The sequence below is a fragment of the Lathamus discolor genome, chromosome 19, assembly GCF_037157495.1.
Source record: "Lathamus discolor isolate bLatDis1 chromosome 19, bLatDis1.hap1, whole genome shotgun sequence".
NCBI lineage: Eukaryota > Metazoa > Chordata > Aves > Psittaciformes > Psittacidae > Lathamus > Lathamus discolor.
In genome coordinates, this window is record NC_088902.1 from 939,798 (window position 1) to 964,545 (window position 24,748).

At 53.1% G+C, this 24,748-nt stretch overlaps 3 protein-coding genes and 1 long non-coding RNA gene across 5 annotated transcripts in view; 2 read left to right on the forward strand and 2 right to left on the reverse strand.

The window, feature by feature from the left end:
* Nucleotides 1-898: 898 nt before the first annotated feature.
* Nucleotides 899-20,913, forward strand: LOC136023815 (uncharacterized). The gene is made up of 3 exons (XR_010616711.1): nt 899-944; nt 17,421-17,557; nt 17,893-20,913. It is a non-coding gene; the product is annotated as an uncharacterized LOC136023815 (long non-coding RNA).
* AVPR1B (arginine vasopressin receptor 1B) lies at nt 2,099-4,470 on the reverse strand. The gene is made up of 2 exons (XM_065698350.1): nt 3,501-4,470; nt 2,099-2,394 (listed from the first exon to the last, which is right to left on the reverse strand). Exons 1-2 carry the CDS (start codon nt 4,468-4,470, stop codon nt 2,099-2,101), a joined length of 1,266 nt encoding a protein of 421 aa, XP_065554422.1.
* FAM72A (family with sequence similarity 72 member A) lies at nt 20,719-24,595 on the reverse strand. 2 transcript variants are annotated; one of them, XR_010616710.1, is made up of 5 exons: nt 24,333-24,595; nt 23,187-23,264; nt 21,986-22,110; nt 21,644-21,756; nt 21,009-21,094 (listed from the first exon to the last, which is right to left on the reverse strand). XR_010616710.1 is itself a non-coding variant. In XM_065698726.1 (4 exons), exons 1-4 carry the CDS (start codon nt 24,482-24,484, stop codon nt 21,000-21,002), a joined length of 450 nt encoding a protein of 149 aa, XP_065554798.1. In that variant the 5' UTR covers nt 24,485-24,595; the 3' UTR covers nt 20,719-20,999. The 2 variants fall into 2 exon arrangements, 1 of the variants encoding a protein (XP_065554798.1); XM_065698726.1 differs by lacking the exon at nt 21,644-21,756 and having other exon boundaries at nt 20,719-21,094.
* The window catches only part of SRGAP2 (SLIT-ROBO Rho GTPase activating protein 2), a 93,696-nt gene continuing 92,860 nt past the window's right edge, over nt 23,913-24,748 (forward strand). Inside the window, exon 1 of the mRNA XM_065698720.1 lies at nt 23,913-23,972. The gene's annotated coding sequence lies outside the window, so the exon portion shown is untranslated. The remainder of the gene's footprint in view (nt 23,973-24,748) is intronic.

Consider the following 24,748-nt stretch of genomic DNA (forward strand, 5'->3'; position numbering starts at 1 on the left):
CAAGTGAGCTCCGGAGTGGCCTTTCAATGGCAAAGCCACTCCGGGGGGATGCTGGTGCCTGACCTGGGGCTCGTGTCTGCTTCTGCAGGGCCCTTGCTCGGGAGAAGACCTCAATTACACGTCCCTGGTGTTCCCAGGGAAAGGCCGCGGGCCGGGATCCACCACTGACTACGTCAACGTGGACCCAAAGAGGAGGAAAGCGGATTTCTGGCCCTGCTCCAGCCCCGTGGCTGCCAAGTGCATGGAGTACACGGAGGTGAAGCTGTGACACCCGGGATGCCCAAAGCTCTCCCCATTCCCCTCTCGGCGCCTGGCACGGGCTGGCTCCTGCAGCTTTTCTTCCTTGTGACACTCCAAGCAGTGCAATTTGCTTGGTACGGCCCTTAAAGGCATCACTGTTCCTGAAGGATGCTGAGTGCGGCGCAGTTCCTCCCTGCTCTCCACTTCTGTGTGGTGGCTTTTTGCTCATCACATGAAAGCAAAAGAAGCATCGCCCCCACCCCTCAAGCGGGATGTATTCCAGGGAGGAAAACGCAGTGGTCTTCAAAATATCCCCCCAAACCGGGTGGCAGCTCCTCTGAACGATGCTTTCTTTGCCGATTGCTGTCATAAAACCCTTTTAAACACAATTTCTCCACCAGCTTTTCCCTTTGCTGATTCCCTGCCCTTCCCTGCACCCCTTTTCCTTTGATACCCGAGCCCCCATCACCCTCAGAGCTGTCACTGGGGTGGCTGCATGGCCATTGAGAGGGATGCTGGGGCCAGTCAAGGAGCATGGTCCTGCCCCGGATCTTCCTCCCCCAGCTGAAAGCTGTTGTCATCAGCCCAACCGGCAATCAGATGGGAGCTTCCTGGGGGATTTATATTCCAGCCCGCAGTGGGGGGGCCTGGGCTGGCTGCTGAAGGGGCACAGGAGTGGGCCACAGGTCTCCATGTGAGCACAGGCAAGTGAAATCCCTTTGTCCTGGGAGGGAGGTGGGGGGGGGATGATGTTCTCTGCCTCCCACCTTTTGCTTTCCTGCTTTCTGCCTGTACCAGATGCCCTGAATGCAGGATTTGGCATCTCCCTGCCTGAGCGATGCTTACACCCAGAGCAGGGAGAGGCTTCATCAGCACAGCCCCACTTCCTTAGAGATGGAGCTGCCTCAAGTGCGGTTCCAGTCAGCTCAGTGAGGGGTTGTGAGATGGTCGATTTGGCATTGATTTGAGGGCTTGGGCACTCTGGGTTTACGGCTTTGCTGTGCAGATCTGCCCCAGCTTGAAGGGCACAGGCAGGGAAATGGTCAGAACCCCGAACAATTGCTGAGAGCATCGCTAAAGGTTTATGGAGATGAGTCCAAACCGAGTTTCTGGAAGAGCTGACTCAAATGGTTTGTGGTGAAGTGAAAATAACTGAAGATTTAGAAACCCTTTACTCCTAATGTGTTAGATTGACAGATTTAGGCTGTGGTAATAGAGGGAAGAATGCACCTTGCTTGCAGGGAGTTTGGCACCTTCAGTGCTCACTTGTACATCCCCCCATCAGCAGCTCTTGAGCTCAGCTGGAGCAAGGGGAAGCTTTCACCTGCCTCATGCCTTAGAAACAGCTTCTAGGAGACACGAGAAGGGCTGGGACTGCAAGGCCAGGGCTCGTTCCTGCTGCCGCTGCCCTCCCCAGCGCCTTCTCTCCTCCAGGCTGAGGCTGGGAGATGAGTGACTCGTTTGCAGGCAGCTCTCGGGCAGACGCAGCCACATTGCCTCCTGCTGTGCTCCTATCTGTTGAACGCTCAAAGCTCAGCCCCCTCCAGGCGGACGCGCACGGTGCAGCATCCCCTGGGTGTGAGGCATCCCTGGAGCAGAGCAGCCCCGTAGCGAGCGCCTTCCTTACGCGGGAGGGATGCGGATGCTGCGGTCGGGCGCTGCTGATGGGGCTCTGCCCATCTCCCCCCCTGCGCTGTGCGCAGCAGCAAGCCCTCCAGGGCAAGATGCTCCCTGCGTGAAGCTCACGGCCTTAGGCAAAGGCGATGCTGCCAGATGTGCAGAGGCGCTTCCGCCGCGACAGCGCTTGCGGTGTCACATCTGGCAGCAGCTGTACCCGGGCACCGGGCCCCGCCGCAGCCTACAGCGTGCCCGACTCGGTCACCCCCTCCTCGCAGGGGGGGCCCAAGCTGTCCCTGCCCCCGTGCAGGGGGAGGCTCGGGGCGGGGCTGTGGCTCAGGATCGTGGTTCTCCTGCTGCAGAGGCTGCCGGTGGAGCCCGCCCTGCGCAGCCCGGCCCGGGGGCTGCCCCAGCGGCGCAGGCAGCGGGCGGCGCCGTGCCGGAGGTGCCCGCTGAAGGCCATGTAGATCCAGGGGTTGCAGCAGCTGCTGAGGCTGGCCAGCAGCATGGTGATGGTGAACGCTGCGTTGGTGGAGTCTGCGGAGGCAAAGGGGAGACCTGAGGGGTGCAATGGGTCGGGGGCTCCTCTCGGCTTGGGCTCTGTCCCATTCATAGAATCATAGAATGGTTCGGGTTGGAAAGGACCTCAAGATCATCCAGTTCCACCCCTCCCTGCCATGGGCAGGGACACCTCACACTAAACCATCCCACACAAGGCTTCATCCAACCTGGCCTTGAGCACTGCCAGGGATGGAGCACTCACAACCTCCCTGGGCAACCCATTCCAGTGCCTCACCACCCTAACAGGAAAGAATTTCCTCCTTAGATCCAATCTAAACTTCCCCTGTTTCAGTTTGAACCCGTTACCCCTTGTCCTGTCACTACAGTCCCTGATGAAGAGTCCCTCCCCAGCATCCCTATAGGCCCTCTTCAGGTACTGGAAGGCTGCTATGAGGTCTCCACGCAGCCTTCTCTTCTCCAGGCTGAACAGCCCCAACTTCCTCAGCCTGTCCTCATACGGGAGGTGCTCCAGCCCCTGCTCATCCTCGTGGCCTCCTCTGGACTTGTTCCAGCAGTTCCATGCCCTTCTTATGCTGAGGACACCAGAACTGCACACAATGCTCCAGGTGAGGTCTCACAAGAGCAGAGCAGAGGGGCAGGATCACCTCCTTCGCCCTGCTGGTCACACATTCCCATGGGGCTCTGTCCCATTCCCAAAGGCCTCTGTCCCATTCCCATCCCATGTGATGGGTGTTATCTGGGTAGGGCGGTTTGCAGCACAGGGGGCAGAGCCAGGCTCTGTCCTTGGCTGAGGGTTGCAGGCGGGTGAAGTGCTGTCGTGGGGATGTGCTGAGGCATCACATCCCAGCAGCTTTTGGACCTCCCTTTGGCCTGTTTGCTGGCCAAAGCATTTCCTAGAGGCCCTTCAATCTTGGATAAAGTTCCTTCTACCCCGAGCAGGCCGGGAGGGCTCTGAGAGCTTCCAGAACAAGCAATGATTGGACTCTGCAAGCAGCTTCCTATAAACACTGAAGGGGAGCAAATCTGTTGCCTTCCCCATGACAAAACAACAGCTCTAGGTTGTTATCAATGCGAAGGGGGTTCTGTGCACCCCAGGCTGCAGCCCACTCACCACTACTCACCATCATCAGGAGCATCCTCGTCCCACACTGACCACATCTGCACGCTGAAGAACGGCGCCCAGCAGGCGACATAGGCCACCACGATGACGAAGGTCATCTTCACCGTGCGGATCTTGGCGCGGGAGATGGTGCGCACGGAGCTGACCCGCGAGGGCTGCCCGCTGGGGCCCTTCTCGGAGGAGCAGGGAGCAGGAGGGGCGGCCACTGTGGTCCCCCCTGTGCTGGGGACGCCACTCTGGGTCTTGCCCTTGAGGTTCTTGCAGATCTCGTAGCAGATGAGGCTGTAGCAGACGGTGAGGATGCCGATGGGCAGGATGAAGATGCACAGAGTGGTCCAGGTGATGTAGGCTCGGGCGCCCCATGGGTACCTGAAGTCTGCCCAGCAGTCCAGCACCCCCGAGCCCTGGCGCACCTCCTGCAGGGAGAAGATGAAGACCTGGGGCAGGCTGAGGAGGCAGCTCAGCAGCCACGTGGCCCCGATCATCACATAGGCCTGGCGGCTGGGCTGCTGCAGGCTGTGCAGAGGGTGGCACACGGCCATGTAGCGGTCCACGGTCATCATGATGAGCATGTAGGTGGAGGCGAACATGCTGAGCACCTGCAGGTACTTGACGGCCCTGCAGAGCGGGTCTGGCCCCAGGAAGCGATAGGTCACCTCCCAGATCATCTGCGGCAGCACCTGGAAGAGGGCAACCCCCAGGTCGGTCAGGCCGAGGTGCAGGATGAAGAGGTGCATCCTGCTCATCTTCCTCCTCCGGCGGTACATGGCCAGCAGCACCCCCACGTTGCCAATGGTCGCTACAGCCAGGATAGTGGCCAGCACCCCGACCTCTGCCTTGGCCAGCGCCTCGTCCCGGCTGTGCAGGAGGGTCAGGTTGGGGTCCCATGGCAGGGTCTGGGGGCTCAGCAGCCCCTGGCTGTGCCCAGGCCGGCTGTGATGAGAGTTGTTCCAGCCCCAGCCTGGCTCCATCCCTTCAGGCAGCTCCAGCGCTTGTCTCTGGTGGTTCAGCCCTTCCCTGTCCCCTAGGGCTGAGCTGTCGTGGTCAGCGCTGCCCCTGAGCACCGCAGCCCCTGCCTCCTCTGCCTGCTGCAGCTCGGCATCACCCCAGCTTGTGCCGGGTGGCTGCAGTCCCCTTCTGGGCTGCTCTGTGCGGGTGTTCCAGTTAAGCAAAGCAGTGCAAGAGCCTCTGGTTCAGTCCTTGATCTTCCTCTCCTCTGCACTAAGCATTCCCAAGGCCCCGTTTCTCCCTGGATCACTCATTCCGTGCATCCCCTGTCCCCCCGTGCTGGCAAATTGAAGGGGAAAAGGGAGTCCTCTCTTTGGCCTCTTTGCTCCAGGAGCAGGAGAGGTTGGGCAGCGGTGCCCTGGTGTCCATGCGTCGGGAAGTGGGCGGCTGCTGCTGCTGGCTCTGTCCCCGTGTGAGCGCTGTCGGGGTTTTATAGCCTGGCAGCTCCCCTCCCTGGCTGGCCCCAGCATCCCGCTCCAGTGGGAAGGTGCGAGCTGGTTCCCCTCCTGCTGCTTTGCCGGAGGCTTTTCCCCAATAGGATTCCTGGGCAGGAGCAGAGGTTGGGGATCTCCCCTTGCCCCCTCTTCTGCAGCGGGTCAGGGCTGGGGATGCTGCCCCTGGTTTGCATTGTCCGGACTGGGCAGACCCCACCAAATCCCTACCCCTTCTGTCCCGGGAGGCTGGGATTGGAGGGGGCCCTGGAGCAGCTCCCAGAGCAGGATTTGGGCATCAGCTCTGTGGGTCTCAGCCCTGCAGCAAAGTCAGTGGAACCCTCATTTCCTGGCACTGTGTCCTGAGGCTGCCTGTTCTGATGCGCTGCCCCTTTGCTTCTGTGTGGGGAGGGGATGGGGATTGTCGCTGAGATACAGCAAAAAGCCCAGCCTGGTGCTTGGTGCAGCTGAGCGCTGCTGGTTTAGTGCATCCCACTGGAGCTCTGGTTTGCCAAGGTAACACCGCGTTACGTGGCCGACTTGGTGCTGGTAACATCAACCTGCATGAAGCACAGCACATCAGGTGCTGTCTCCGTCACCAAGAGCCAACCGGTGCTCTTCAGACCTCAAACACAGAGGCAAAGGGTCTGGGATGGCTGAACTGGGGACTTGGCTTTGTGAGCAGCTCGCTGGGTGAATGAAGATGTGAACCTTGCTGGCCTGGGTCTGGTTTGGCTCCCTTTCCAACACAGGGGCTGTATCTGTGGTATGTGATGGTGCTGTGCTGCTGCCAGCACGGAGCAGACTTGGGCTGTCGTTAGCATTTAATCCCTGAGATGCTTTCTGTGGTTCAGGTCGGCAAAAAGCAAGATTGGGTCCTTTTGCACTGGTTCAGATGCTATAAAATGAATGGCGTTGCAACCGCTTTATAGCAGCTTGGGATCATCCCCTTGGGAAGGCTGAGGGCTGGGAGCTCCTGGGATCTCGTGCTACTTTTAATGCCAACTCTGTGTCAAAATGAAGCCTTTCCCTCCACCTCCTGGAAACAGGAACTGCTGAGATGCTCCAGGTCCTGCAGGCTCAAAGCCTCCATGGCTCCTGCCACTGACCCTGCTCCATAGGCTCGTGGAATGGTTTGGGTTGGAAGGGACCTTAAGGTCGTCCAGTTCCAACCCCCTGAACTGTATCTGAGCGGGCCCCTGCTCCAGTGCTTGCAACTGTGACTCCCTTTGCACTCAGGAGGCAGAAAACTCTGTGTAGTTGAGCAGCGCAGTCCCAGCTCTGGGGAGTGAGGACAGGAGCATCGGGAAGTGTAAGGTAATCCTAAGGCAGATGTGTCCGTGTCCCCTTTGCTCCCCCCTTTCCCTCGTCCAGATTCGGGCTTTTTTCCATTTAATTAAGCCCTCTGATGCCGCTTAATATTAGCGAGGACGTCTGGGAGCCTGAATAAATATGCTGAGCACATGGCAGTGCCCCAGAGGGTGCCTGGTGGGGACACTGCCGGGCAGCACAGGCAGGTTTGATTTGACTGGAAAATCCCTGTGGAGCGGTAGAACAAGCAGGATAACAGCAGCTGAGAGCGCAGAACTGAGCTTTGAGGTGTCACTGCCTTGAACCTAAACTTGGGCGGCTCCATCCATGCTGTGAACTGGCAAGCACTTGTGTCCCCCCCCCTTTAGACCCTGCAGCCTGTACGGGGGGGTTTGGAGCAGCCTCTCCTCCCTGTGTGGTGACCCTGGAATACTTTGGAGGCTGGTGAAGAGCCCTGGAACCTGCTGTTGGATAACGCAGGGCCAGCCCTGGGGTACCAGTGCCGTTAATGACTCTATTGCAGTTCACTTTTCCCTTGTCTCACCGTGGCTTTTCATTTGACCCCTATGTGCGGAAAGAGTCTGCTTAAGCAGAGGCAACTGCCAGAGGGGAAATCGAAGCTGCGGGCGTCTTGGAGGCAGCGGATTACTTGTCTGTCATCCTCGCGTCCTCCCTGTTGGCTTCCCTGCGCAGCCAGGGATGTTTGAAGACTTCAGTAGCTGAGATGCTTCCATTTCCTTCCCCGCTCCCTCTCTGTGATCATCGTCGGCACTTAAACCCCAGGCACAGGCGGAGGTTTACACCCTTCCCATCAGCAATACCCCCCCCAGTGCCATGTTTCCAGGCTGGAAACAAGCGGCTTTTCCTTGTCTCCTCCTGACGGGGTGCTGGGGGTCTGTCAGCTCTGCTGGGGACGGAGAGGAGGAGCCCCCCCGGCTCCACACTCCCACCGTGGCCCTTTCTTTAGGGCCTGTGTTTGGCTCTGCGCAGGGCAGGGGCGATCTCCGTGCGGGATTCCAGGCCCTATCCCATGGGGATGAGCTGGTTTCCCACCGGGTGTCCCTCACCTCCCCGCGAAGCCCTCGGACCGCCAAGCAAAGGGGCTTTAAGATGCTGCGAGAGGAGCTCACAGCCCCAGGACTCGCTGTTGGGCGCGCTGCTTCCTCTGAGCAGCTTCTTGCCTTTGTGTGTCTGAACAATAGGACAAAACAAGCCCGATGAAGCCCATTGCTGTAGTTTCCCTCGATGTGTTTAACAGATGAGAAGTGCCAGTGGAATTACCACCTTCAGCCTGCATGAAATGTGGGTTGGGTTCCCCCCCTCATCTTAGTGTGTGAAAATCTCCTTGGAAACAGCTCTAACGGTCTGCCTCCTCCTTTCTGCAAGCGAAGCAGAAAGCTGTGCTCTAAATATGCTGCTGCTCCTCATTAAATGGCTGTGGGCAGAGCATCCTCGGGGTGTTGATGGAGTTGTAACACCGGGATGCTGGCTTTCTTCGGCACTTCCGTGCTCTGGTTCTCTGCTGTCTGCGCTTCATTACCAATGGAGGTCCCAGGGGAGCACCCGGCTCTGCACACCACAGGCGATGCTGCCCCAGACCCGTTCTGATTGTGACCCACTGAAGCAGAATTCCTTGGTGTCAGCCGGGAGATGCGGCTTCCCTGTGCACCGGCCTGAGGATGGGGCGCTGCCAGCTCCTGTTTGCAACAGGCACCGTGTCCGAAGCTTGCACAAGCCCTTCATTAACACCCAGTTCTTTGTCCTTTGGCTAGGACAAGAGGAGTTAATCCTCCAACTGCTCTCATCCTGGCTCTTGGCCGGGGTGGGAGCCTTTGGGGAGGCAGTTAATGCTCTTTAATCCCCTCCTGGTGCGGGGTGGCCGAGGAGAAGGTGATAAAGTACAAGGGCTGCACACAGTGTGCTGCCTGCTGGCGAGGTCGGCTCAGGCAGCCCGGAGCTGTGCCTGGCTCTGCGGGATGTGTCCTGCCCCCGGCAGCACAGGCACTGGGCTCTGCTGTCCCTGCTCTGCACCGCCCGGGTTTGAAGACCCCGCGGATGCTGTTCCCCAGCACTGGGGACATCGCATGGACGCTTGTTGCAGGGAGGATGAGGGTTATGCCACTAATGTCGGTGTTGGGAGGGGGTGCTCATCACCTAACCTGGGTTTATGCCGCAGTGTCCTAGGGGTTATTCAGCTCCGTGGGGAATCTGGTGTAAACCTTTCAGGGATGAGCATCTGCAGCTCAGCCCTTGCTTTCGCCTGAAGTTCAATCTCTGATCCCGTTGGGCTCCTGTGTAGGAATGGGTGGGTTTGGCTGCAGAGCAGGAAGGTTTCTGAAGCTGAGCGGAGCTGCTCTGGGAGGCAGCAGCTGGGATCGGGTGCTTTGATGCTAAAGCCAGTGGTGAGCAGCTCTTCTAAACCCCTTCGTGCTGATTGCCCACTAAGGTGTTCGAGCACCACGGAGCAGACATGATCCTGCCCCTCCTCAGAAACTGATCGCAAGAGGTAACTCACTTGGTGCCTCCAAGTGCCCAACGATGGCAAAGGAAGGTGAAGGCTGTGGCAGGAATGAAACTGGCTTTCAGGCAGGCCATGAGGGGGTTGCTGCACTCGGAGGCTGGGCTCCGGCAGCCCGGTTGGGGTCAGTGCTGGTTGCTGGGAGCAGACAATGGCTTTGTCTCGGGCCCTTCCCTGCGTGCACGGTGTAATTGCCCGAGCAGCTCCGAGGAGCTGTTTTCACGTGCGCTTGCACGACAGATTTGGGAGGCCACGGGGATGTGCCCGGTGCTGCTGCAGGTGGGGAACGGTGCCCCCGGTTTCGGAAGAGCGGCGTTTCGGAGCCTGCCAGAGGAGCGGTTTCGTCCCTTGTGACTCGCATGCTCTGCGGCCCCGTGTTTCGGGCGGTGATGGATTATCACTTCATCACACGAGCAAATCGCAGCCTGCACTGAGAGCCTGCTGGTAGGGAAACCACAGCCTGAAATCAATGGATGTCCTCACCGGCCTTTACATCATCTCCCTGTCTCGCTGAGCTGCTGTCGGCTAGAAAATGAACCGAGTTAACGCGCGGGTCAAGCATCAACCGGTGGTTTTACTTTGGGGTTTCCGTATGAGGATATGGGTATTGCTGTAGCAGCGACAGAGCTGCATCTGTTCTGCATCCTGCCTTCTGGGCAGCTTCCACGCCGGCTTAGGCAAGCGTGGGGAGACTTGGAGCATGTTAAAGGTGGGAGGAAGGGAGAGACTCTCCCACGTGTCTCTCAATGGATCTCCCCCAGGGTCTCTCAATGAAAACCGAGAGACCCCGTGCTCCGATGGAGTCCTCATTCCAAATGAGGTGGGGTTTGAGTGCGTGTTTCTGCCCTGAGCCTTTCAAAGCCCTGTAATTGCTTGTGTTTAGTAGATCATCTGCAGGGTTACTCCTAAAGAGCTTTTGCTTGTCCGTCACTACTGATCCCAGCAGGAGTTCGGGTCCGTAACCCGGGGAGCTGCGGGCTCTCCTTGCAGATCGTTCAGAGCGTCAGATCCCAGCCCGAGGCTTAGCAGAGCCTTGTGCCTGTGACACCGAGGCGAGAGCAAGCACGGGCGCTGCGCGGGCAGCAGATTTACAGCTAACTGTTGGACTAGGATGAGACGCGAACATCGGTGCTAAACCCCTCGTGTTCAGCCAAGCGAGGCAGGGAGGCCTGAACCTGCCCCTGGTGCTCCTGGCTCCAGGGTCTCTTCAGTTGTTTGCTTCCGTGGCGAGCCCTCAATACAGTTCAATCAGTGCTGAAGCCCTCAGAGCTAATTGGGGCAGGATTAGTGCAAGGGGAAAGCGGAGCTGCAGGGAAAAGGGGCAGCTCCCTGATGTGACCTGTGCCTGCTGCTCTGTTCCCTCCTGGTGGTTTGTGTGTAACAGAATTCCCTGCCCATCCCGGCGGCCAGGCTGCGCTAAGAACCTCTCGGGGTGCATCCTGCTGGATGCTGGGACTGGATGATGCTAAGGTCCTTTCCAACCCTAACTATCCCATGATCCCATCACCCGGATGGGGAGCAGAGCAGCTCTGACACCGCAGCAGGAGAGAAGAGCATGAGGTGGTGCCTGGGGAGTTATAGAGGTCCCCAGAACCCCGGGCAAGCCCATTCAATTGATATCCCAGCTTCTGACAACCAATATTCACTGTCCTGCCCCCCGAACTAATTGATTTCCTACATGAGTGACTCTAACGCCGTCGTTTAGCTCTGTCTGCTGGTGGGGGCTTTGAAGTACAAACTGATTGTGCAGGGAGCAAGCTGGGAGCTGGTTAATAAGTTCCTACAAAGGGTGCGCTGCTGGGAGGCTGCGTTAGATTAAACGGAGGGGTTTATTGTTGTTGTGGCTTGGACTTCAGCGTGGAGACAAGCGAAGCAGCAGCAGAGGCTGTCACCAGAGAGAGGGAACTGCAATGAGAGTGTTGGGAATGCTTAAAACCTACCCGAGTGTTAATGATGGGGATCCTCTGAAAACCTCATTCTTCACCTCATTTGCTTGGTTTTGCCTCACTTCAGGCAGGCTGGTGGTTAATGGAGGAGACTGAAGTGAAGCAGCTCGAGGATTTGGCTGTTGTGGGGCTGAATGGAGTAAAGCACAAACATGCTTCTGTCTGAGGTGGTTGCCTGAAGGCGCTGAGACATCCTGGCGTGTGTGAGAGGTCTCAGCTCATCCTGCATCAGCCCCTCCAGGGTAGAGTGGCTCCTGATTTCACCCTTGAGGTTCTCCTCGATCTGAACATCTCGGGTCTCCGGAGATGCCATGTTCGTGGTGGCAAAGGGCTGAGGCATTGAGGATCTCTCCTGTGGATCAAGCTGGGTGGGCTCGGAGCAAGCTGCTCCAGCGGAAGGGGTCCGTGCCCGGGGCAGGGCTTGGAGCTTGGGGGAGCTTTAAGGTCCCTTCGACCCGAACCGCTCTGGGGTTGTCCCCAGGGCTGCGGCGGCCGCGCTACCGCCACGGTCCGGCAGGTGGCGCCGTGGCTCCGGCTGCTGCGGGGCGCGGCCGGTGGCTGCAGGGGTTCCGGCAGTGCCGGTACCGGTACCGGTACCGGATGCCCTGGGGCTCAGCCCCGGGCTGGCATCAGCCCGTTAAGAGGCGGCGGAGGCCGCGGTGTGCAATGGGTCTGGGGCTGCCGGGCAGGGGGAAGTGTCCGTGCTCCCTTTGGCTTAATCCGCTTTAACGACGCTCAGTGCTTGGGTCAGCCCGCGGCGCTCACGGGAAGGGTGCCTCGTCCCCCTCTGGGGCCACGAACACCGCTGAGCAGACGCTGGCACTGTTTGCACCCCGTTCCTGCAATGCCCCTGCTCCCAGTGCATGGGTCACTGTTGGGATCGCATCCCTTTTACCCCACATCCCATGCCACCCGGACTCGGGATTTCGGGATGCATGGGACTTGCCAAGCAAGGCTGTGGCCGTTGCCTTCCCACTGGTTAATTCCTGGCCAAAACCCTTGCCATGGAATTCTTTCGGTTACGCATAAGCAGCGAGGCATTTTGGAAGTGGCTGGGTGGTTTCCACCGGTTTAAAAGCGAGGTTTGGGTGCGATTCGTTGTGTTTGAGGTGTGAAAGGTCTGGATTTTATCCCTGTGTCTGGCAGGAGCATTGCAGTGAGGGAATATGCAGAGAGCAAGTGCTCAAGGCCAGGCTGGACACAGGGGCTTGGAGCAAGCTGCTCCAGTGGAAGGGGTCCCTGCCCGGGGCAGGGGTTGGAGCTGGAGGAGCTTTAAGGTCCCTTCAACCCAAACCATTCCATGACTCATGCGCTGGTCTTGCTGCCTTTCCTCAAGCTGTGTTTATTCCTACCACTATCCATGAATTCCCTTTCTTTCCCCCTGTTCAGACTGAGACAACAACAATCTCTAACGTGCCTCTGACTGAGGGCGATGGGGGGGTTACTTCTGTGGCTGAGTGGGCACATCAGACCCAGACCTTGATGTGCGTATTGATGACTGCTGCATAACACAAGGCTCATTTTCCTCCTTTTGCCTTCCGCTGGAGCTTCTGCCCCAGGCCCTGGCTCCAGGAGGATCCAGCAATGAGGAGCAGGAACATCAACCACGTTCCTTTGGAGTTTAACTGCGGTGTCCATCCCCTGCCGCGTGCCTCCGGGCTTGCAAACCCCATTGGGCATTCCTGCTTTGGGAGCCGATGGTTGTGGCCGCTTGGAGCCTCTGATAAATGTTGGCACATCTGATTTATTGTCTGACTCGGTTCCCAAGGAGACCACGTATGCAGCAGCCTGAGTTAAGCAGCTTGTAACCTAAAGGTGAATGCCTTAAAATATCGGTGTCCCTTTCTCTGTTCCCATTGATAGCGAGCTCTTGCCTTTCCCTGCTATCTTCATTTCACTCTGTTATCAGAGAATGAAATACTTTGTGTTGCGTTCAGGAGCCTTCCTGCCTTTACAATTGGCTTCAGTTCTAAATGCAGTCGGATTTTCTGTTATCTCTCTTAATGCAAATCTGTTGAGCATAATAGAATCATAGAATAATGGAATAGTCAGGGTTGGAAAGGACCTTAAGATCATCCAGCTCCAGCCCCCTGCCATGCCAGTGTCTTTTATGCTGCGACACCTCCTGTGCTAGACCCATAGCTGGAAGAAACCCCCATCCCTATGGGACATGTCCAGGCATGCATGGGCTGTGTTACCCCCAGCCCTGCTTATCTGCGTGCTTCAACCTCCTCCTTGGTTCGAAGGAGACGCAGTTGACCTGTGCACCAGCTGGAGAAGGCGTCTGATGTGTGGGGCACAATTTGGGGCAGCGGTAACCTTACGGTGATGCTTTTCCAGTAGTAACTTCGGCAGGATGACAAGCTAGAACTGCCACCCTCAGCGTACAGCACCACATGGGAATGCAGGAGGGGATGTGGGGGTATGGCTGGGTACGGTGGGGCTCAGGAAGGGGCTTTTTGCACCGGATAAAAGCAAGGCAGTTTGTCAGGCATGAAAGAGCTGGGTTTTAGCATGAAACCATTGCTGGGTTGTGTTTAGAAGTGGGAAGAGGAAGGAATTGGGTTTTGTGTTTTACGAAGGATTTAGAAGGTAATGGAGGAGGCCGAAGTGCTCCTGCTTGACTTGCAACAGGGTCTGAACGCGTTCTTAGAGCTCTGGAAGCCCTATCTCCAAGATACTGGGGTATTCATGCACTGTGGAATAGAGGCAGTCGTCCTGAGGCGTTAGCCAAGGCAAAGGGGTGCGTGTGTGGTAAGGGACCAGCAGCCTGCTCGAGCGGAGCAGCAGGCCCATCTCTTGCTCCTATTGGCATGCCCAGGCATTGCTTGGTAGGGAGCCAGCATCCCAGGCTGGATGGATTCACCCGACTCAACCTGTGCTTTGCACCTTCCCTCCCACTGCTTCGTTCCACCCCTCCGAGGCCGTGCCTTGCCGTCAGCAGCCTCCTTTGCAGGAGCAAAAGAGACAAGATCAGTCTTGAGGCTGGTCTGTGCCCTTACCAACAGCCCGAGCCCATGGTGTGGCTGTGATGTAGCCGTAGACATCTCCCTGCCATGGGGTGCAGTGATTGCTGAGCAGGGAAGGGTAAGAAGCAGTCACCGTCTCTGCGCTATGGCATCAAAGCCTGCGTTGGTGTGGAGTTTCTGCTCTTCAAAGCACATGGTTTTGAGCCAAGAGACACTTGGTTGATGTCTCTTCTCTCCAGGTCATTTGCAACCCAAGCTTGTTTTCAAGGAGTAAACTGGGCCAGGGTGAGTTTTTGTGGGGGAGAGGTAAGTGACAAAGAGGGAACCAGTTGTTTCTGTAGCAGAGAGGTTTTCAGACCATAATTAATGTGTCTTCTCCATGCATGTATGTGCATGCACACACCCAAACAGAGCTGTCTTTGATCTCTCCTGGGAGGCCAGGGAGAATACTGAGAATATAGAATCAGACTTATTATTAGGGACAGCGCATGGGGACGACAGCACCGCTTCCCCTTGGGCTTTGGAAAAGAGCAGGCTTGGGTCCACCCAGCATCTCTTGCTGGCCATTGTAGCGCACGATGCGATGTGACTGCCTTAAATACAGCAGCAAGGCACTGGGAGGGGGAAGCGGTGCTGGGCGCTGTCAGGTCTGGCAACAGACACTACAATGAATGCCAAAGCCATCAGTGCCCACGTTTTGAACCCGCTGGCAGGAGCAAGAAGAGGCTCGATGGTGCAGGAAGAGTGGCAGGTTGCTATCAAAGCCGCTGCCCCAAAGCTGCCTGTTGTTAAGTCCTGTGATGTTTCATGGTTGACTTGCAGCAAGTGCTGCTCCATTTGCTGAGCGTTGCTTTGTGCCATCCGAGTGGCACAAATGTAAGGAGCAATCCATGTTCATGCATCACTGGCGTGTTTGTATCCAGTCAAAGCGGGGAGCCTGGTAATAAGGCAGAAGGTGTCTTGTAGTGGCCAGGTCCATGTGCTTTTAAACTTTGGTGTCCCAGAAGGACTGGAATGAAAAGAATTGGGCATATTCTGCTGAATACAGAATTCCTGCCACTGCTGAATGCCGCGGGGAGATGGGAAAAGGCATTGAGCTGAATCTCACCTTCCAAGCTGCACAGAAAGCCATCGGACTTCGGGGTAAAGCTCTCTTTAGAGTAACATTTGCTTCCAAAGTGGGCTCCAGCGAGGAGCAGGGATGCTGTGGACAGGCCTGCGCTGGGTCTTTGCACAAGAGCAGATTGCTTCATTCTGCCCGAGCATTTCAGGCGTTCGTTGCCAGCTGAGGGGATGTGGGTGACGCTGCGGGAGCTTTCACAACCCTCCCTCAGTGTCACCCTGTGTCAGTCCGTCTGCGTCTGTGACCAAGTAACTCTGGTATTTGACTGTGTTGGCTTTGCTGCCCACCCTAGGAGAAAACGATTGCAGCTTTGGTGTTCTGGTGCTCTAACCCCATCCTTCCCTCCCTGTGTGCAGCTCAGATGATGAACCAAGAGAAGTGCATTGGCCACAGCAAGCAGAGCTCTAAAACACCTCAAACATCTGCACTTGAAAGGGGCTGGATTCCAGGTCTAGCAGCCGAATGCACAGTTTTGCTTGAATACATGGCGTTTGAAGGTGCAGCCTCGGTCCTGGGCTGGGCATAGAGCCTGTCTACGCTGTCCTCAAGTGGGTTTGGGTCTGTAGCTTCACACGGTGTGGTTTTAATTCAGGACAAAGCCTGCTCGCAACTGGAAGCTCCTCGCATCCAAAGCAGCTTGAGCTTGCTGCACAGTACCCTGTGGCTCTTCCATTGTCAATGGCTGCTGAGGAAAGCTTTCTGGGCATGTTCTGGGAGCGCGGCAGCAGTAACAGACCTGATCTGTGCTTGTTGAAGCTTTGCTGGTCTCAGAATTAAATGTAGACTTCAGCTTTTGAAATGAAGGCAAACTGCAATAGAAGAACAGCTTCTGCCAGAGCCTCCTCAAGGTGTGGGCAAAGCGGGTGTGAGCTTTGTACTCTCAGTGTCCTCAGTGTCCTTTGGCCCGAAACCCCTCTGCTGCTCTGGGCAGTCTGTTGCTGGGGCCTGGCATTGGCTCCGAGGGGCAGACACACAATAGGAAGAGGCAAAATCAGGGCATACTTTCCCTATTGTTTCAGTTGTTATTAGCTTGCTTTTGTGCATGGAGCCATCAGACATCCCCAGCAGACCCGGGACCTGTTTCCCTTTGGTTTTATGTTCCCAGAGAAGTTAGAGTCCCCAAACACCTGCATTTCTAGCGTGGTCTCCTCTGTTAGTGGAAATTTCCTATTCCAAAAGCAGGCCATATGCTGGAGTGGGATGAACTAATAAGCTTCTGCCGTGGCACAGCAGGGATGAATCCGAGTGTGGCTGCAGCGACGTCGGAGCGATACCGGGGTATTTTTAATTAGCACTTTCCTCCAGGAAATCAGTGCAGTCAGAGCAACGCAAAAGATCAAGCCTCCTGTATCAGCCTTGCTTTGGAACTGCCTGCACAAACGTCTGCAGACGCTGACATGCAGATGGCAGTGCTGAAGAGTGCGATGGTGCTAATTTCCCTTGTGTGGCATTACCCAGAGACATCAAGCTGTCAGCGTTCGGATGACATAAGAAGTGAAGCGCTAGAGATGTCGTTTGGCTTCTCTCTGACCAGCTTTGTTCCCCGTTGTGGTGGGGTTTTTCCCCCCTCATCGCTGTCCAAAATGTGAGGCATGCTTTCTGATGAGAAATCAATAGCGTGCAGGCTCGCTTTGAGCTTGTTTCATGCGTGCAAGATGACAGGAGACATTGCAGAGAGCAAAGCACCCCAAGTGTTCTGCTGGCTGAGAGCTGCTTGGAAATGCTGATGCTTTTTCAGGGAGCAGAGTTGATATTCCTGACGGGAAGAGGGAATGTTGGGTGGTGCGTCAGCCACTTGGAGCTAATGTCACGGGAGGTGTTCAAGGCAGACATCCTGCTTTTCTCCCTTGTCATTCCTGTATAGTGCATACATGGAAGAGCGCATCCCTCAGTTCTCTGAATGCTGGCTCTACACAGATTTGGAATAACCTGTTTTCTTTGTAGGCTTTTTATGGGTGCTTGGCTAGAGGCGATATCCACATTGTGAGGAAACCTAATCATGCAGAACTCCAGAAACACTGGCACAGAGAAGGATCCTTGCTTTAAGTATGAGATGATCGAGTATGTGTGCTGGAAGAGCCGAATCTATTCATAGACTTGCAAATGCCTGTTGGAAGGGGCAGAAGTGATGCATGGCTGCCGAACAGGCACAGCTCGGCTCTCTCTTGTGATCTTGGAAGTAAAGAGTCTCTTTTTCAGGCTTACACAGCTGGGGCTTTGCCTCTGTTCAGGCCAGTGGTGCCGTTCCCTCACTGTCCCTTGACTGCTGCATTTACAGTGCGAGTTCTCTGAACGTACAGGTCGCTGGGCTCTTAGTTTCTTGCACAACAGGCACCCACAGTTACACTACACTGGCCCATAGACACTCCCTTAATCCAAACAACAGCACACAAAGGCTGTTTACTTGGGACACGCACTGTTCCTTGGGGTATGCCTTCAGAAACCACGCGGTCTGCAAACATAATATGTAATAATGACCTCTCATGACAAAGTAATTGGGTGATTTATAATAAATGATCATCTCACTTGACTTGAACAAGCGTGCCGGCTCTTGCATGCCAGAGAGAAGAGCAGAAAATAAAAGCCAGCTTAGTGATTTCTGTCTCTTATCATAGGACTCTTCCTCAGATTCAAACCCAGGGACTCCAGGTTCTGTCCTAGGAGAGGTGACCCATCTGTCATCTAGCTTGAAGTGGATGAACTGCATTCCAGGCTGTGTAAGAAGAGTGTCTTTCAAGTTGAACCTCCCTTGGTAATCAACCTATCAGTTTGTACTGATAGAGATCACATACGGTATTTCATTATGGACTGGTGCTTGCCCTGGTCCTTGCAGCATGCTGTCTACTTGGCAGCTGCTTTGCATCCTGGAGCTGGCTGCAGTTCAGTGGTAAAAGAATTCTTAACTGTTTGTCATGGTAAAGCACTTTGGGGTGAATGGTGTTGCATAAATGTAAGGTTATGATTAGGTATTAATCTGTTCTGGAATAATTAAGAGTTTTTAAACGTGCTTTTACTAGTAAGTCTGATTTAATATGGAGGGGGATCGATTTATCACTGTCTTGCTATGACTTTCTCCTACCCCTCCAGCCAGCATTGTGCACTGCAGATTATGCATACCAGGAAAGGAAATGGTTGACTGTCGATGGCAGTGTGATTACACCGGTCCCTGGGATTTAAACATCAAACCAAAGCTACTTATCCTCCAGCGGCTTTGGGAATTCGACTTCCAAATGTTTTCCTCCAAACAAGTCTGTGACCCTGAACCTACAAGTCTGTGTTACACAACATCTTCTAGCTGCTGGGAACAGCCCTGGCTCCATGTGTGACCGACCCATGCCCTGTGGAGATGCGATGCTGCGGGTGTTCTGACTGGCTGCATCCATCTCGGCTGTGCTGCTGGTGCCAGGAGGCTCTGGAAGTCTTGCAGAAGTACTGACTTTGAGTCTAGACCCTTTGCCTCGCGTTCAGTCCCTTTGGAATAAAGCCACATCTGATTAGAGGCACTAAAGGTCTTTAATTACTTGCCTTGTGTACCCTAATGAGCAGAAGAGAAAGGCCTTAGGACTCAATTCTTGTTTTTCAGCTTTGTGCTCTGCTTTTGGCTTTGGCTGTACAGCAACGATGCCATCAGACTTCACTGTACAATCCTTCCCACAGATGACAACAGCTGCCTGGCTCTTTGTGTATCAGACTGACCACAGATCTATTGGGAAGCTGAACCCTGCTAATACATTAATTTTGGACATCATCTGTCTTAATATTCAGCATTATTATACCAAATGCCGTGCAAGCATCACCTTCCAGATGGTTCACAACAGATCCCAGGCTTGTGCTAAAACACACGCATCTTGTATGTTGAAGAGTACAGAGAGAAGAAACCCATAGAGACCTGAGTTGGTTTATTTCAAACAAAGCTTTAGGTGGGGTGAAGCGCTCGGAGTGTTTCTAGAAGTACTGATCTGGTTTTATGCTTGCTCTTTTGTATTAGGTATATCCATCAACCTGGAAAGTCTGTCTCTACACAGGGTGATGCGTGGAAACTTCACCCAAAATATTAAGGCCCTGTGAATGCAGGCTTTACCACAGACTGCTTAGTCAGATCTCTCTTTAATTTTAGATAGAAAGAATAGAGGTAGCCCTAGACGTGATTAGCTTGTTTGGTAACATTCATGCCGGCCAAGGCAATAGATGATGTTTATTTGCTTTGTATATAATACCTATAGCTTCTCTAGAATCAGGAAAAGAAAGGACTGAACTTACTTAAAAGTTGGCTCATTTCTCTTTTCAAGCTGATGCCTGGTTGGGATGAACTAGCTCAAACAGGTCTGTGTAATTAAAATAGTTCATAGTAGAACTTCCAGTTCTATGTGTACAAACAGATAGGGAGCAAAAACAGAATGATGGACTTAATGTGAAGAAATTACAGTCCTCTGCTTCCCTGTGGGAGAATCGCTCTGCAGTCAGCTCTGCCACAGCACTAACTTGGAATTGGGAAGGTTCTAAAGGGCGAGCATTGAACTTGCAGCAAAGCAGAGCCCTATCGTGGGGATTTTGTTTGAACTATTATGTTACTTAGACAAAACCAATCAGGGGTATTTTTAGCTCACAAATTCTGTTGGAAAACTCTTTGCGAGAGGTGCCACCTTGCCAGCTTTGTGCTGTAGTCACGACGTGATCACATTCCTGCAGCATGGAAAACTCGAAAACAAATGGAATGTTGTGTTACAGAAGAGTTACCTGATTAAATGCCTTTATGGCTGAGAAACTATCAGGTTTGTCAGGGGGCTCTCTCAAACAATATCATGAAGAACCTAATAATTCAACTAGTTTAATACATGTACAAGATCCCACTTCATCATTATACATCCAGATTTACTACAACCCAGAAGACTATGTAGTCCAAGCCTTTTATTTCATGAGCTGACGTAACACACAAAGTCAAACCAAAACACACACACACATACATATATATATACACACACCAATATACATTTAAACGATGCAGAAGAGGTAGTACCATTAATAAGGAAATACATAACATGCAGTAAGAATACTAAGACAATTCAGCTCTGTCCTCATTGCACCTCTTCCAAATATCACAAGAGGCTGTAGAATGATTTATTCTGCATCAACCCAAATTTACAAGTGTGCTCTGTTCTCTTACACGCTTATACCTTGAGTTTTCTAAAGGTGATCCTTCAGGTGACTAGCTGAAGGGGACAGTATTTGGTTCATAAGCTAAGTGCTACGGTTGTAACAACTTGGATAATGAGCTTTGAATCCATTACTTCTTATAGGATTGTCTGTACACTTCAGGATGTAAGGTTAGGCATGGACACCAAGTATTTAACCTGATCTCTTTTTGTTCTTTCTCTAAGTCATCACCAGGTGACAGAGTTCCCCTTCTGGAGGGATGTCTGCCCTGCAAGAGGTAGAAAATAACATCAAAACCTGGATGGATTTTGGTGCTGACCTTAGGAAAATCTCCAGTGGAGCCTTGAAGTTGTATTAGATGGGAAGTAACAGCATTTAGGGTTTATCAGGGAGGGGGGAATGAACTTGATCTCTACAAAAACATGATCTTGAAAGATGAAGATGGGAAGACTATAAGATAGTTCCCAAGTCTACGTCAAGGAGCATCCTAGTATGCCCCAGCTGCCCGGAGAACAAGCAGGAGAGCCCAAACATAAAGCCAAAGCTCCAATATTTTCAGCCACTTACTCAGCAGCTCTATATACTCCAAATAGAAACTCTGGGTAATGGTGTGTCTGACCACAAGAGCAGAGCTCTTTCATAACTTCATCAACGAGATTGACTCTTCCTTAAGGTTTTTAAGCTGTACTTACAGCAACTGAGAGACTTTGTACTGTGAATACTGTTTTAGGAAAGAAATAAAAATACAGTTAAGAAGGATTATCAGCTGTTGAGACTTTAATGTAAATGCAGCTTCCATCTGCTTTTCCAACTTCAACCAAGGCGTGTGTCTGTAGTCAGAAGATGCACACTAGGCAGATTCCAAGAGCCAAAGGGAGGCTACAGTGAAAGAGGAGGAAGAGATGTTCCTTTTTTAGGACTGTTTTCCAGATTTCCTGTATTATTTAAGCTCTGCTGGGCTAGCAGGAAAAAAAAAAGTCTAAGCAAAGCAGCAGTGCAACGAATGGAGGGAAGATATTGTAGTATCTTGTAGATCATATTTATCTGATATACTCCTCCTCAGAGATGCAGGTTGTATCTTCATCTGCGCTCTCCTCCAAATCTGGCAAGTTGCCCCAGAGCAATACATTGACACCTGGTGGGAAGGAGGTAAGGAGACAAAGGAGGGAAGAAGAAAGAAACACAACTATTTTTGGATTGTGACCTTATTTTTACGTTGCACAACTGTGTTTTCAGAGAAAATAATGACTCCAGTCACTGCAAACCCTGGTAAGTCATGTTCATCATAAATACACTGAGGCTATTTCCTACTTTTCTTCCAAGGTGATCTTGAGGGGTGGTGTTTACAGCATAATTAGGAGACTAAGTCCCTGCCCACAGATGTATTTATACAGCTCATTCATGTAGCTACTGATAATCCCCTCGTGGCTGGTTTATTTTGAAACGCATTGATCTAAAACACAGGGTGACACTGAAAGGTTTAGACAAGAAGTTCCTCCCGTCTGCAAGGAGGGGGGATGATTTGTCAGAACGCTACGCGTTCCTCAGGACTCAAAGCAAATGATTCCTGACACTTGGCATCCAAACAACACCTACCTGTAGAAACTAACCAGCACGAGCTGTAACTTCATATTGAGCTAATGAGGACTTGGTTATACAGGGGCAAAGTGACAGCATGACTCACCCAATGAGTGTCCCTTGGACAGCTGCTTAGTAGCCCAGGAGATACTGCTATAAATAGCACCTGGTGGCTGTGTATATACTCCTTCATGATACTGCTTCAGAAAATCCTGACTTCTGCCCACAAAAGGGGAGAGTTAAATTGTCTGATGAAGAGAAATTTCCACTTCCTTAGAAATTTTCATTTACAAAGGAGCCACAGGAGTTCATGAGATTAGCAGCCCTGTAACACTTGCTGTATACCTCCATATGTTACACTCCCTCCAGATGCTTTAACTATATTGAGATGCCTCAATAGGAGGAGGTCTTAGAATTCCAGATTTTAGGGAAGAGAGGGGTTCCTTACCAGAAGAGTCTAGTCTGTTGATGCCAAAGACTGCTTGGCTATGAAACATCCAGAAGTGGCCATTATTGCAAGACAGCAGGCAAGGTTTGCAGGGGGAAATCACATGATAACCAACAACGTTACCACTAGGAAGACAAGGGAAATAATAAGCAACATGAATCTAAAAAGACAGATGTTGTTGGCTTTTGCAGCTAAAGCTAATGTTTAAATAGCCAAGGTATTGTAATGCTCCTATTTTGGTAAAGTTAAGGGAACATATTTAAACAAGCATCTTAAATATAGAGGGAACATCTGTCGGGAGTTACAGAATATCTAAGGTTTAGATCTTTGGCACAGAGAGCCACTTAGTAACCTGAATTGTGTAATCAGATTAGTTTACATACCAACAAATGGTGGGGTATTTGTTTTTTTGAAGCCCAGTGATTCCACTGGAATCAGAAGTTAATCACGCACCAGACATCCATCTGTACAGAATCGCTGTGCATGGGAGAGTATCAGTAGTAGGAGCAATGAGACTGAGAATATCAAAGCCTTATCTCCTCTTCCAGGGTGAAGCCTTGAACAACCATTTTTCTATTTTCTCAGCCACACTCTGGTGAGATATTTCTCCATTTCTACCTAAAAATATAATCCTGTGTTCCTATCGCAACCCCCCATCATTTAAATCCGAAGCAGGCACAAATCTGGATTATGAAGTGGAAAGGATCATCTCAGTTAACCGTGAGCTCTTTGAGAGTTGTTGTTTTTACCCTTAAATATCAGAAATTAATAAAGAGGATAAAAGAACTCCAAGAACTTTAGTGACAGCATGTTCCATCTGCTAGCAACAGCTAGATCTGCCAAGAGGATGTTCTATTAATTAGAGTATGAGTAAGTACTTCTTCCTGCGGCCTTATTCACACAACTCTCTCTGTGTTGAAGCAGACATTTAATCAGGCAGGTGGCACACAAGCTTTCCCATCTACTCACAGTACTGACAAGGTTGTCACATCTCCACTTGGGACTTGCACAGAAATAGACTGGCAGCCAAGCCCAGAAGTAGTGGGCTGAGTTTCTATCAAGCAGCACTACATTTGAAGTAGCGAATGCAATCTGTTCATTCAGCCCTCAGCTCTTTGCGCTGCAGCAGGCTGCAGTGGAGAGGTTGGACACATTGTGGTGTGCTTGAGGAGGCATTAGAGTCATCCAAGGGCGTTCTTACCACTTTAAACATGCGATGTTCTTCAGTTTGCATTTGCAGATATCAGTAAAATAGCAGCTTCCAATGAAATCAACAGTGCTAGATGGGAAGAAAGTCAAAATATTGAAGTTTAGATGTGGCTGTGATTCCTGCTATGATGTTTTGATAATACAGGTCTGAAATCACAAAAATGATGTTACCATTAGTCTTGTATGTTCGGTTTATTTTAAACCCTCCCAAGATCACACAGCCCCATTTCCCTATCAGCTACCACCCATACTTATATGGAAACTAACAGACACCCATGTGATGTTATATGAATCAGAATCACAAAGTGGTTTGAGTTGGAAGGGACCTTAAAGCTCATCCAGTGGCATGGGCAGGGACACCTTCCACTAGAGCAGGGTGCTCCAAGCTCCATCCAGCCTGGCTTTGAACACTGCCAGGGATGGGGCAGCCGCAATATATCCTGGGTCCTCACAAATGAAGCCAGAAAGTGCCGCCTCTCCTAGTGCTTGACTAACACATGCTCGTCACCGGAGGCTGCAGGGCACTCTCAGTCCAAAATCTGATTAGAGACGTTGCCCTAGTTCCTGGTGAATCTCAGCTGAGACTATGGAATAATAGCTTAAAGGCTAGGACATCTAAACCCAGACCTTTGATTCCTTATCTCCTTTTTAACCCGTACTTTCTCATTAACATGCTATTTTGCAACCTGATTTCCTTCGTAGTCAAATATAGCTATGGGAAAGCAGCACGCAAGCGGCGGGGAGGAGGGGAGTCACCCTGGAGCCAGCGCACGATCAGGTTTGTTCTGTTTACGGGCATTTATTTCCATTTCTAATCTCCGCTCCGGGAGGGAGCTGCAGGAACTCCCTGTGGCTCCATCCGCCCCAGGAGCGGGTCAAATGAGGGCTTTGATTCCTGGGTGAGGGACGGCTTTGCTCTCGCTGTCCCGCCGGGGCTGAGGGAGAGCCGGGTGGAACTGGGGGGCTCCGGGGGCCTTTCGCTGCCGGCAGCACGCACGGAGGCGGTCCTGGGGACCCGGCCGGGGGGTGGCCCCGCTCGCCCACCTCCCCCGGGGCTGAGCAGCTGCAGCACCCGGGCTATAGCGGCCCTGTGGGGGGCTCCGTGCGTCCCGGCCGCCCACCGGAGCCTGGCGCTTACCCCGAGGGCGGGATGTCGGTGGAGTAGAGGTCGGTGTCGGTGCCTGCCAGCAGCACGGCCTTCATCCCCCGCGTGCTCAGCACCTGCTGGCAGAACCGGCAGCACAGCACCGACACGCACCGGTCATCGAAGGTGCAGCTGCTGACCGACATGGCGGCGGTGGCCACCGCCGGGCCTCGCCGCTGCCGCTCACTCCCGTCAGTCCCGGCCCGGTCCGGCAGCCGTCAACGGCCACGCTCCCTCCTGTCAGTTTGAATTCCCAACCTCCACCTCCCATTGGGCGCATCAGGCACCGCCCTCTTTATCTGATTAGTGGAGATGTGACGCGGGGCCCGCCCTCTCCTTGCTCGCTATTGGAGGAGACGGGTGGCACCACCCCTACCACCTGGGTATTGGTGGAGGGGCACGCCCTGCCT

Excerpts from the sequence above, each read along its gene's own strand:
- AVPR1B (XM_065698350.1), bottom strand. The coding sequence starts at position 4,470 with ATGGAGCCAGGCTGGGGCTGGAACAACTCTCATCACAGCCGGCCTGGG. Across the intron at positions 2,395-3,500 it reads CGAGGATGCTCCTGATGATG|ACTCCACCAACGCAGCGTTC; the intron begins GTGAGTAGTGGT and ends TTGCCTCCGCAG.
- FAM72A (XM_065698726.1), bottom strand. The coding sequence starts at position 24,484 with ATGTCGGTCAGCAGCTGCACCTTCGATGACCGGTGCGTGTCGGTGCTG. Across the intron at positions 23,265-24,332 it reads ACCGACATCCCGCCCTCGGG|CACTGTTGATTTCATTGGAA; the intron begins GTAAGCGCCAGG and ends CTTCCCATCTAG. Across the intron at positions 21,095-21,985 it reads CAACAGACTAGACTCTTCTG|GTGTCAATGTATTGCTCTGG; the intron begins GTAAGGAACCCC and ends CCTTCCCACCAG.